Source organism: Dromaius novaehollandiae, chromosome 20, assembly GCF_036370855.1.
Source record: "Dromaius novaehollandiae isolate bDroNov1 chromosome 20, bDroNov1.hap1, whole genome shotgun sequence".
NCBI lineage: Eukaryota > Metazoa > Chordata > Aves > Casuariiformes > Dromaiidae > Dromaius > Dromaius novaehollandiae.
The window spans coordinates 2,093,999-2,106,421 of NC_088117.1; the positions used below are offsets into that span (position 1 = coordinate 2,093,999).

At 40.8% G+C, this 12,423-nt stretch overlaps 1 protein-coding gene across 20 annotated transcripts in view; it reads right to left on the minus strand.

Annotated features, from left to right (window-relative positions):
• Positions 1-12,423, minus strand: part of EXD3 (exonuclease 3'-5' domain containing 3) — a 333,234-nt gene that overhangs the window by 220,011 nt on the left and 100,800 nt on the right. For all 20 annotated transcript variants that reach the window (XM_026106225.2, XM_026106223.2, XM_064523551.1 and 17 more), the window contains 3 exons: positions 3,332-3,385; positions 2,541-2,680; positions 1,635-1,735 (listed from right to left, as the gene is read on the minus strand). In XM_026106225.2, the coding sequence (XP_025962010.2) occupies positions 1,635-1,735; positions 2,541-2,680; positions 3,332-3,385 (295 nt within the window). The remainder of the gene's footprint in view (positions 1-1,634; positions 1,736-2,540; positions 2,681-3,331; positions 3,386-12,423) is intronic.

Here is a 12,423-nt window from a genome sequence, read left to right on the forward strand (position 1 = left end):
GCATTAAGGCCAAACTGCCTTTGCATGCATTCATCCTCTTCCTCTTCCAAAGGGCTTCAAAGGAGACTGAGAGGCCCAACAATTTAGCAAAATATTAAGTCCTGCTCTGACTTACACGTGGTATTAGGTAAAAAACAAACACTGACTTTTCATCTAAGAGAGAATGTGTGAGATCATCTGACCTTGGTTCAGCCACCTCAAGTCTGGCATGTCATCTAAATTAGTAGCTCACATTTCCTCTCACATCAATAGAGGGGGACAGCCACATCTAGCAAGTGACTTATCCTGCACGATAGACACTGCCCTTGGTGTGGGATAAATTACTCCCTGGAAATGCAGGTGGGAATGCGGCCTGTAGGAAGGACTCTGGTTCTGCACAGCTCAAGGAACCCTCTCACCAGTGAGCCTGATGTGGAAGTCCAGGGAGAGTCTGCCATTATCATCACCTGCTACAACAGCTGGGGCACCATCAGCAGCTAAGGCACACCGCTGTCCCACACACAGCACCTGAGACCAACAGGCACATACCCCTCTTTCTCACACTCATTTTTATGGTTCTCAGGATTGTGCGTGTGAACAATTTTATCATTTCTCCTCTACAGTTAACATCATCTTCTTGGTGGATATCTCACGAAATAAAGGGAAAAACAATTCAATTCTCTTTACAGATCATAAAGGACAAAGCCTACTGAATGACAAATGTTATAAAGCATGAAAAATTACTGAAGAAAACAGTAAACTACTGGACAGGTTTAATATTTTAAATAAATCACCCCCTTGTGTCTCAGCTTTCACACCAATGTGTTTAGTTTAATTATATTTACATATCCTCCAAGGAGGGTTCGTAACGATTACCTTAGTAACTTTTGAAGAGCAGTCTGAAGATGTGAAGATTAATATAATGTTGCTGCCAGGTGTAATGAGACTCAATTTGTGGTTAGAAAACATTTTCCAGTCCAAGAAAGAAAAGAGAACTGCATATCTTGTGTTGATCATAGAGAGTTTTGTTAGGTAAAACCTAACGGCGCATCTAAAGGTTTCTGAGATACGGTCCCAAATAGAAAATCAACAGCCCCCACTAATAATTGAAGCAAAGCAGATTTTGTCAGACAACTGGCAGTGAAGCAGATCTATCCAATGATGTAAAATCTGTTACTCTTCCCAGAAGGCTGCGAGAACCTTAAAATTCCCTGCCGCCAACCCTATTTTACAGAAAGGATAAATAGGGCTGTGAGGCTCCTGCTTCTCAAGGGTTATCTCTTCTCAACTGACGGACTCATAATTCAAGAAAACAGATCCCTAGATGAGTAATGATTTGCCTCTTATGTGAGTGGAATGGAGTCATAACTCAAAGCTGACCATCATGTGTTTATATAGAGCCATTCTGAGGTCAAGATTTATTTCATATCATGGAAGAAGCAGTCTATTAGTCACAAGCACTTCATTCTTCGACAGTACAAAGTGATAATTCCCATAACTTACCAGCTTTGTTTTTAAACACCATTAATTAAACCCTGAAACTCCCCATGATAAATTACGGCACAAATTCCTTGCTGAACATGGAAGAAGACAAATTGACTTCATCTGTTCTTTACTGGAGAGGTAACTCCAGAATATGTTGCAATACCACATACCTGGATCTAAGTTAAATCGTTCTAGGAGCCTGAAGACCAGCTTGCTTAGCATTTTGTGGTTAAATTTATCTGGTTTGTATTTGGACAGGCCTTGATATTGTCTGTAACAAAACAAACAAAATCAATAAAAAAATACACGTGGAAACAACTAAGATACACTTCTTAAAGAACAGACATTTAGCAGTAGAGATTTTAGGTTTTGCAAGGCACTGGTAAGAACAGTCCTCTATCTTGCTTGAGTTTCAGCAAAAAGCCCACAGGACAACTATATAAATTTTCCAGCCAATGACAAGCAAGTCCACTATAAAGAAAGAGAAAGCCAGTATGCACTTTGTGTTCTTCTTCCAGAATAGAGACTGCAACCAGTGCATCCACATGGCGAGTTTGACTGTTCTGTTGGCTTTGTGACTGACAGGAGCTATTCTAGTGAAAGGCAATTTATAAATTAAAATACACACGACTATTTCCCTAGAACATGAAGGTTAACCACTTGCACCTCTTGTTTTTCTGCCACTTCATCACAGTATTATCTTTCTGCCAAACCTGTACAACAGATATTGAAACTTAACCTTGTCTGCAGCAAAGCACAGGAGTCAGATTATTACAGCCTCCTGCAGGGAGCTTTGATATTGTTAAATTGCTAGGATCTACTGCAGAGCTTTCATTTTACACTCCTCTCTCCTGTCAGGAACTGAACATCTGTCAATAGGAATGATACCTCAGTATCTTAACGAGAGGAGGAGTCTGAAAAGAGTTTGGCACAGACACCAGAATTTCTCCTTTCTCAGCTGAACAGTATATATATTGCACACCATTATGCTGAAAAAACCATCTTAGACAATGAAAGAACATGCTGTCCTCTGACAACTGGTTGGTCCCAGCTGTTTAGAAATTAAACTTTTCTACCTTGAGATGTCTTTGATATTAAAACTGGGTTCACACCACGTGTCCAGGATCTGCAAGAGCTTGCACTGGAGCTCAGGATATTCTCCCACATAAGCTTCCACCAAGTTAGTTTTATCTTGAAGCAGTAGTGGTGTACACATCTAGAAAAAGAAATAACATCTAGAGCATATAACATTAGAGGCACCATACCCTGCCTTTGAACATGGCCTTCCCGTGTTCAATCTGTGTGCTTCAAGCATGAAGCAGGCATGGAGGACGTCCATGACATCCAGCTCATGTGCAGCAACAGAGGCCAAAACCTGATGGAGGGCTGTCCTATTTCCTACTGGTCAAACATGGAGAGCAAGTCACAAAATCCTTGTTTCACCCATCACTACTGTCTAGGAGTGACGTGGCATTTTCAATGCAAGTATTAGCCAAAACAGCAAAAGTTTCAACCTCAGAGTTTATTTAATCAAAGTTTAGTCAAGATTGTATTTTACCACCTCTCAGTAAATTCACTGTTCTGAATGGATACCACAAGCAACATCTAGGGACCAGTTTTACATTAAGTGAACTTTATCACACTGGTAACTATTTCTCAAAACAGACAGTAGTAAGCTGCAATGAGGTCTAACAAAATACATTGTCACTTCCCTGGATGCTTTATTACATCAGCAATACTGTAGCGACTTCTCATGAACAAGATAAAGCCTCATGTGAACCATCACAACTTATAGGGCCACAATGGATCTTCCGCCTAACACAAGATGGACCTGAAGACAGAGAGGCCTGCAGAGGAAGTGACTCACCTTCTCCACATCTTGATCTGGTTGCAATTTTAGCTTAATACTCAGTATCACTGCCTAGAAAACACAAAAAAGTTGCACGTTTAGGAAAAGAACACCATGGCAGGTAAATGTGCATTATTCCAAAGTGAAGTATATATGTTCTTCCACAAATTTTTAACACGATAATTACTTCTGTTGTATGTTAAAGCAGAAATCATAAATATTTGGCCACATACATCCCACTTAGAAATCGACAAAACCACTCCTGGCAGTATTACATATTCCAAGCAGCAGCACACCTTGGGGCAAAAATTAAAGATCAGGTTGTCTGGCAGAAAGAGAGAAAGTAAAGTCCTTGGACAGAACTGCTAAGAAAAAATTTTTTCCAACAGTATAATTGTAAGAAAAACTTGACTCACCATACATTTTCTGAATGAACTTGAATACCCCCACAAACAAACTAATTAGGATTCTAAAAGGTTAACAGTATCTTTAATCTCTGTAATGTTTAAGAGTGTTTGGGTCTCAAATATAAGAGAAAAATAAGCATATAATGGCATTCTTTAATAAAACATTGTTCCAGTAAATGGAGTAATACAAGCGAGGAACTCTTTAGTGCATTTATGTATTAGTACTGACATAATTGCAAACTAGGGAATAAGGATACTTTACACTGTCCTTCTAATAACTTAGGAAAGTTAGGCTATATTTTCCAAGACAGTAAACTTAGTGTTTGCTAGCACTGTATTTCTGACCCTACTGCAGCATGCATGTAACACTGAACAACAGAGTAAGGAATAGAGCATATTATCAATATAGTTCATAAATGCCTATCTATTCAACATGAACGGGCTTAGAGGAAAAGCTGCTCTCTTCAGCTGTTTTTTCTCTGATATCTGCTATTTATTTTGCTTTGAGAAAAAGTGATCATGAGTATGAGGTATTTGCTTCTTAAAATAGTTTTATTTTAGAATTGTGTTACTTGCTAGAATACATGAACAAACATAATACAGCAAAAAGTACCCCAAAACAAAGCAACTTGTAAACCTCGATGTTGCGCATCACCACGTGTGAAATCTTTATAGAAAAGTTTAAAAAGAAAAATAACCTGAAGCTGGGGTAAGAGTGTACCTTGAAATAAATTTTCTATGATCCCCCTCCTAGCTAACATATGACACCTCAGCTTATACCATCACTGGAAGCCCATATTCTGCAGACCCACACACTGAAGGGAACCAGACCCAGCCAGAGCATCACAGGCAGCATTTAACAACTCATCCTATCATCACCCACAACAGAATCACCAGAAGCTGTGGATTTTATTACCCTCTAGGAAATTCATGTGCATATTTCATCCACTGCCCCAAAGACTGAGCGTGCGAAAGCAAATAGCCAACACATGCCTTATAAGTTTATTGCAACCAGAGAGAACACAAATACCCAGTTATCAGTGGGAAAACTTTTTTTTTTTTTTTTTTTTTAAACAAAACACACACTCCATCACTGTTTAGTCTTCATCCCAAACAGAAACCAACAGAACTTTAAGAGACAAACCCAGGAACTAACGTTAATAAATTGACTGTATGCTTCAAATCCGATACTGAAGAGAAAGGCATTTTATAATCTAACTCCACAAGGACTTCTCACTCCAGACCTGATAACTATTCCAAACTATTCCATCTGTTTATATGCTAATGTGCTACTCTGTTCCACAAGCAGCAACTACCTTTTCTTTCAAATTATCTGATTAACATAATAAAGTTCAAGTTCAGTAATTATTCTCAACTTGTATACAAGCTGAAGGTTGCTGCTTCTATTTTTGACCTGAAGAAAGGCTTTGTGCCTCCAAAAGCTTGACAGCTTTGGTTTTTTTTCCTCACAGCTATCTTAGTCTGCTGAATAAAAAGAGACTAGCATCTCCCAAAATCTTGTTTCACCATTTGACCTCATTAGTACCTTGCATTAAACAAGTAATTTGTTAGTTTTAACATGCAAGCATACAATGGTTTCTCTAATAACTTTATAATGTTCATGTAAATGTTAGATGAACCTAATTGCATAGCTGTTATCTAAATGGCCTAGTTTTATCTCCATCTTTATTAACAGCACAGGTGATGTAATCAGATGAACAAGTGCTGTGTTAGGCTGCGTTCACCTCTTACTAGATGTAACGTCTACCCTGCACTAAAGGGTGTAGAGCAACGAATATTCATTTAAGCGGTGGAGAGACATCACCTCCCAGATCCAGCTGTGGCAGTGGAAGAGGACCCAGTCCTCACCTGCTGACCACCATCACCACTGCAACAGGTTAGAGGAACCCTGCTCTGCCATGAACGCTCTCCTCCACTTCAAGCAATTCAGATGAGCTGGTTGCTAATGTCATGTTAACATCATCCAACCGCAGGAGGTGATGGAGCAGTCGGACAAATTTCTCTGCTGGCAGTCGGTGGCAGTAACCTCCTGCAGAGGAAAGCCATAGGTAACAGGGCAGCAGCCTCTTCCTTGCACACAGCTAATTGTGGAAGGAGCCGCCCGACCTGGGCCTTAGACACAAACAAACAGGCTGCAGTGCAGGGTGTAGTTATATGGGCTGGCTGGCTGAACAGTGAGGACAACTTAGATAAAATCAGCGTGTTTACAATGGGAATAATAAAAGAAGAGATATGAGCAACAGTAATAAAGATGAAAGTGTTTGGCAGCTGTTTCTGTGGTCTTAACTTAAAGCTATTTTAAGATACTTGTTTAGTTATTATCATGTTTTGAATTGTTTCACTCCACAAACAAGTTTTCTGTAAAATGACCCTATTTTTAACAGTCTGTTTATAGAGGATAAGAGCTTCAGAAAAGCAACACCTCATTCAGACTCGTTTTGAAGTTAGAAAACAAACATTTTGATTAGGCAGGCAGCCTGCTTTAACTGAAATGGTAAGAACCCCCCTGCTCACCCAAGAAACAAGCATTTCCCCCTATACAGGGCTGCATTCTCCAAGCTGTACCAGAAGACTAGCCAGGGTAACTGGAAACTAGCAATCATGTTAATCTAATTACAGATTCTCAGACTAACACTGGACCAGCAAGGCAGTGAGAATCCTAAGTAGCAGATGCCTCCCCCACTTCATCATCTCATAATTAAGAGTAAAAAACCCTAACCTACTACTCAGGAACTCTGAAAAAAACTCTGATGAACATATTGTCATTGTATTAGAAGAGTCTGTCCACCCTCCCTCAAACTATGGAAGAAAATGCATTACAGTCCTGACTGGTAGTACAAACAGTCTTCTCCACAAAAATGTATTCCATTCACAGAGAGTTCCTAGAATGTAATGTAATAACAGCAAAGAAATAACACATAAAAGCATTTAACCTATACTGAAACCCTTCTGTCCCAGCCCCAGATCCAGAGCTGATCTGAAGAAAAGCATGAGAAGGGCTGGTCCCTCTCTTGCCTTTGTTCCCCTAGCCTGGAAGAGGAAGGTACATAATGAGACCGTAGCTCAATACAGGAAAAAAAAATGTGATGACCCATTGCCTGATTCGAATCCCAAAATCAGCAAGTCTTTTCATTGTCTTCAGGGAGCTCTGGGTCCTTCTTTGCTTTGTGGTGAGAATCAAAGTTGTATTTGGACAACATCTTCTTGTAGTTCTGTCCCCTGAGGATAAACACTTAAAAAAAAAAAAAAAAGGCATCTAAAGAGGGATGGATGTGGAGTCCCATACTCAAGGCACAGTTAGTGCAACAGCACAACTAGTTGTTATCACAAAAGCACCATCCAAAATGCAAATGTATTTTTCTGATATCTGCTTAATCCAGCTGAAGCTTGAGGAGTGCATAGTCTTACAAATGGCCAGGATCTACAAGTTTAAGAATCTGAATTTGGGCAATACTATGTTAAGCTGTATCTAAAGTGTCTGGCAGTGCATTGACCATAGCATGGGGGAAGCTACTCAAACCTGAAGCATTCTGACTAAGCTGTGAGGGACAGAGCAGCTGCTGTGAAGGGAGACCAGTCTTCTAGCCACGTGATTGTAAAAATAACAGTATGAGAAAGTGGTGGCTGTTTTCAAGCAAACACATGAGCCCAGAGCACCCTGCACCAATACCTGATCCTCTGCACTTGTTTTGAATGCAGTTGGCTCTGTATCATCTAAAAGTGACTGCTCTTTCCATATACAGTATGAAGTGCAGGAAGCCACACAAGATGTTATCTGCAAGAGCATGTGCACTTGGGTGGTGTCTACACTGACGATTTAGGCAATTTTCCCACGGTGGGGTTAGCATCAGAGGAATAACCTTTTGCTAGTAGCACTGATTGGAGTGATGATGCAGGACAGACACAAATGGTTTCTGACGACTTTTGCATTACTTAGCTCTGCTGTAAGCAAGTTGAGACAACACAGCAGTAAATATGCTTGTGCCTCATTTAGTGTAGTACTTCTGAACCAATGGTGAAGGAATTTCTGAAAACCCGTATCACATACTAAACAAGGGAATATGACCTTACAGGGTAGGATCCAACATCAGTTCTAAGAAAATCATGATGATCAAAGTGTAGATACATAATGATGGTAGAAGTAACTGACTGAAAGGCACACCACTTACAAATCACAGCGAACACCTGTTTTGGGTTTTTTTGGACTCATTCCCTTCAAACTTGTGCCTAACCAACTTCTGCTCAAACTCCTAGAGTCCATCACTGTATAATGTATGACATCAGGTAACATGTTTAATTACTTGCTGCTTAAACAGCACACAATATACACTGTCTTCAGGAAGATCTTCAGAAAAGAGCAAATATAAGATTTCCCAGGTCCGCTTGTTTCAAGAGAGCATGACAATATTTCGTAAGGGGTGAGATAATCAAAAATAACTAATGAAGGGTATGAGTATATGTAGAGAAAGATTTGAAGCAGAGGGAAAGAAGTGAAAGTCAAGGTTGGAAAACATGTGCATGTAGCTGAAAGGAAGAGGGAAGTGGAACAAAAACTTGAGTGATTTGCCTTCCTCTGGTCATTCAAGCAGTTTTAAACCTGGTTTAACTAGTCAGTGCATCCTTGCAGCTTAGTAAGCCTCTAAAGTGCTGCCCAAATTCTTGGGGATGCTGGCCACCCACCTTCACCAGATTCTCTGTATGGCCAGGCCGGCTGCACAGGTGCACCCCTTCTCCAGGAGCCCACTCCTGGTTTGATGAGAGCTCAGAAAAGCTGGCAGCAGGAGCAGAATACAACCCTCTGAGTTATTTCTTCCCAGCAACACTCAAGCTCCTCTCTAAACAACTTCACTAGAGAAATGCCCATAGCAGAAAGTGGCTCCAGAAAGGACAGTGGGAGACAGAGAAATTCAAAATGTACACCAGGGGAAGAAGCAATAACAGAAATATTTTCATTGTACCGAGAACAGTTCAAAAAAGTTCAGAGTGAAGAAATCCAAAATCTGAATATCCATTAAGAGGTCAATCAACCTTAGCACTGATTTGTATTGACAGTTGCAAAAATATGCCATATATATTCAACCATTAGTATAAAGTAGGACTACAAACAACAACATCTCTGAATCAGCTTGCAAAACATCACTACAGTGAAAATTTAGGTTTATGCTAGTGGGAGAACTATGCATTTCTAGACCTTAGCATATTTGTATGCCTTTAAGTTTAACCTTTGGGTCAATCATCCTTCCTATAGAATTATTAAACTACTTCTATAATTTGTGTGCTATGCACTGCTGACAAACACTTTGAATGCTGCGTCTACAGAGCTCTTTCTCTGGGTACTCCAACATAAGCGTATTTTGTGTGAAATTTTAAAACCTTAACTTCTTAACCACATTATTTTACTTGAAAGAGTATGCATTAACAGAATTTAATATAGAGAATATCTCCCCCCTATTTGCATAAAATATAGGGATTAACAGATGAAACATTAATAGAATACACCATTTTCTGAAAATGGAGAAATCTGGAGAGGCAACAACAATAATTTATTAAAAATGAAATACTCCCTGTCCCACTAAAAGCTTAGGGCAATAGTCTCGCTTAACAAACAAGGGAAAAGAAACACGTTGCTAGTCACTGATGCAGAGAAGTCTGAGTGGGAGCTCTCTCAGGCCCAAGAATATTTCTGGTTGTCAGAGGCTAAAAAGATTATTTATTGTTTCCTTCCTAAACCCAGCTCCACTGCCACCTGTTCAGAATTTACTATAAAGCTGTTAAACAAGACGAGAACTTTGATGCTGACTGTGAAAACAAGTTTCACTGTATCTGACCCGAGCAGCACTTACTACTGATCCAGAAGCAAAGGAATTTGATTTTTTTTTAAAAGCACAGCTATCTTTTTACCTTTATAAGCTGTTTAAAAAAAATGTAAATAAAATAACTCCGTGGACAATAGAGGGCATTCATTCCGCAGAAAGACAGCCGCCACCCTTAGACATGAAATATCGCAGCACATTAAGTCATGAGACCCCGCTAATCAAAGCTGACAGGGGCCTGAATGTGATTGCTGCTGAGACTTAGCGATATCATGGGGCACTGAAGCATGCACAGCCTGCCAGACTGCCCCTGTTCATGTGACAATGGCTTTTATTCCCGAAAGGGGCCTGCGAGTGACAAGAGTCTCCTTTGTCTTTAGATTCCTGCATTGGGAGTGCAAGAGAGGTTCATTCAACCAGCCCCAGACACTCTTTGAAAGGCTGAAGTGTAACATAAGATGACCATGAAACACTAGCTTGCCTTCTGCCTACCCCTCATTCTTCTAAAGCACAGCCTGGCCTATTCAGGGCCTCTTCACAGACTCGCATCGCACTGTATTACCCCCGCTCTGCTGAATCCCCGCATTGTTCCGGCCCCATCACGGCCATCTTGCTTCCCACAAAGCCGTCGGGCCGACACCGGAGCAGCGCGCCCGCGGGAAGGCCTATGCAAGGCAGCGACGACGCCGTCGGGGGCTCCACGCGCTGCCCAGCGCGCGCTGCGTTTCGGCCGGGCTGAGGCCGGCGTGGGGGATGAATCCGGCAAGCGCTGCCGGCTGCGTCGCGGGTGTCGGAGGACTACTGGAGGCCTCGCAACTGGGCCTAGCTAAAGAGCAGTTACGGGCTGAAAAAGGAATAAAGCTGCAGGCATTTCAGCTGAAACGACGCAAGCTGGAATTTTAAGACCCTTCGGTGTGGATGCTCTTGTAAAATAGGAATTCGTGTTTTATTCGAGACAGGTGACGGGAGCCGACTTGGAAGCCCTTTTCGCAGCTTTGGAGCACTGTGCAAGGCCCCACGCCACATTCCCGTAGCAGCTGCAGCAAACCCCCATTTACAAAAAAATGGATAAAACCCCCCAAATGCCAGACGCCTCCAAAAACACTTCCGTGTCTTTGCCATCTTCTTGAACTGTTACTTTATCAGCTCATTGTGTCGTGGGAGCAATAGTGCCATCCACTGGCCAGCTAACCATATCCATCATCTCCTTCAGGTGCCTCCCAGAACACAGCTACTATTTATGCTACTAAACCAAAGCAGGAAGGTACCAACACCTGCATCATCTTCCAAAAACTACGGCACTGTCTTTGCATAGTTATTGATTTATCTGCCCATTATGAACTGCCATCCCCATGAAATTTCCACCCTGGTATGTGGAGGATCTATTGCTACTTAGGGTAGCATTATCAATGTTCATGAACCACAAGCAGCAGTTTCACACAGCTGCAAAACTTGTGGTTCTGATTAACAAACTGGCTCAGTTTTTGACTAGTTTTAGGGATACAGGGAGGACCAGATGTGCTTCAGAAGCAAACAACAACCATGCCAATCCCTAGGAATCTCTGCGTTCTCATTTTCTAAAGAGATCTTCCTCCAAAACCTTTTTGAGGGAAAGGAACCTTAACCCATGGAGCAGGGCTGCAGACCTCTAAGATTTACACGCAATAATATGAAACACATCAAAATACTTTAAAGAAAATAAATTGCTTTGGGATAAAAGTCTGGTGCCTTATTCTAAATACAAAAAATGAGACAGAAAACAAATAATGACATTAACGGCTTATAAGGATTTCTGTCATTGCAGGCAAGAGGGAAAAGAGCCAAGAATCTTACATTTGAATCTGGTTTATTGTCTCATCTGAAAGATAGGGAATCACAGGACGAATGGACATGTCACAGACCATTCCAAATGCTCAGCGCCCTAGTTCCAGGTTTTTGGGTTTAGTTATGATCTATCCCAACAGGAGTAAAAGATTTCCTGCTACATGACCATCACTCTTGAAGACAATTCTATTCACCCTTCAGCTAACCCCATAGCTAGAAGAAAATTACGGCTAAGGGTTTTCACCAGTTGAGGTTCCCTGTGCTTCACACTGCGAGTAATGAGTAAATGAGCTTTTCTGTGGAAGGAAAGAACAAGAAGAACAATTCCACCAAAAAATTTAGACCTTTCCGAAACCAGGCCTTCTTTCTAGAACTGAATTTCTAACAGAAAATAATAAATATTTGTGGAGCCGTGCATTTAAAAATCACACTTAAATATAGGCAAATACTAAGTTTGTTAGTATTTTCAGACATTCATGCTCAAAGACTTACTGAGCAAAAAGCAAGTCACAAGCAGCTCTGTGAACTTCTAATCAAATATGAATTATCCTTGGTTCTGTATTCAGAAATCACTTGGAGTAGAATTCAGAGGTCTCTTGGGAATTATGTTTTGCTGAAGAATAGGATTAAAAAAATGTTTTTAAAAATTTTTTTAGAAAAGATTAGGTTGTTTTACCCAAAGTGACTCATTTCCCTATGAGAAGGGTTTTTTTTAAACATTGCAATAGTGTGTTTTGCTCATGAGAACACTCTCAAGAATATCTGTATATCACAGTGATGTCAGAGATGCTGGGAGTACCCTAAGTCACAGGGTAAAATACCAAATTTGGGTTTTGGTGAACTCCTGTTAGTGTCAGTCAGATTCATATGCATGAGTACTTACTAACACACACACATTTTGGACATGAGCCTCCAGTGTTAAGAGGCTTCAGACCTCCTTGAACTGAGAAGCCCCTTTGGTTAGGGTAATCGCTTGGGAACAGAGAGATTTTCCAACCCTTTCTTGCTGTAGGCAGATTGGAGTTACCACAGCAGGTCTATGACC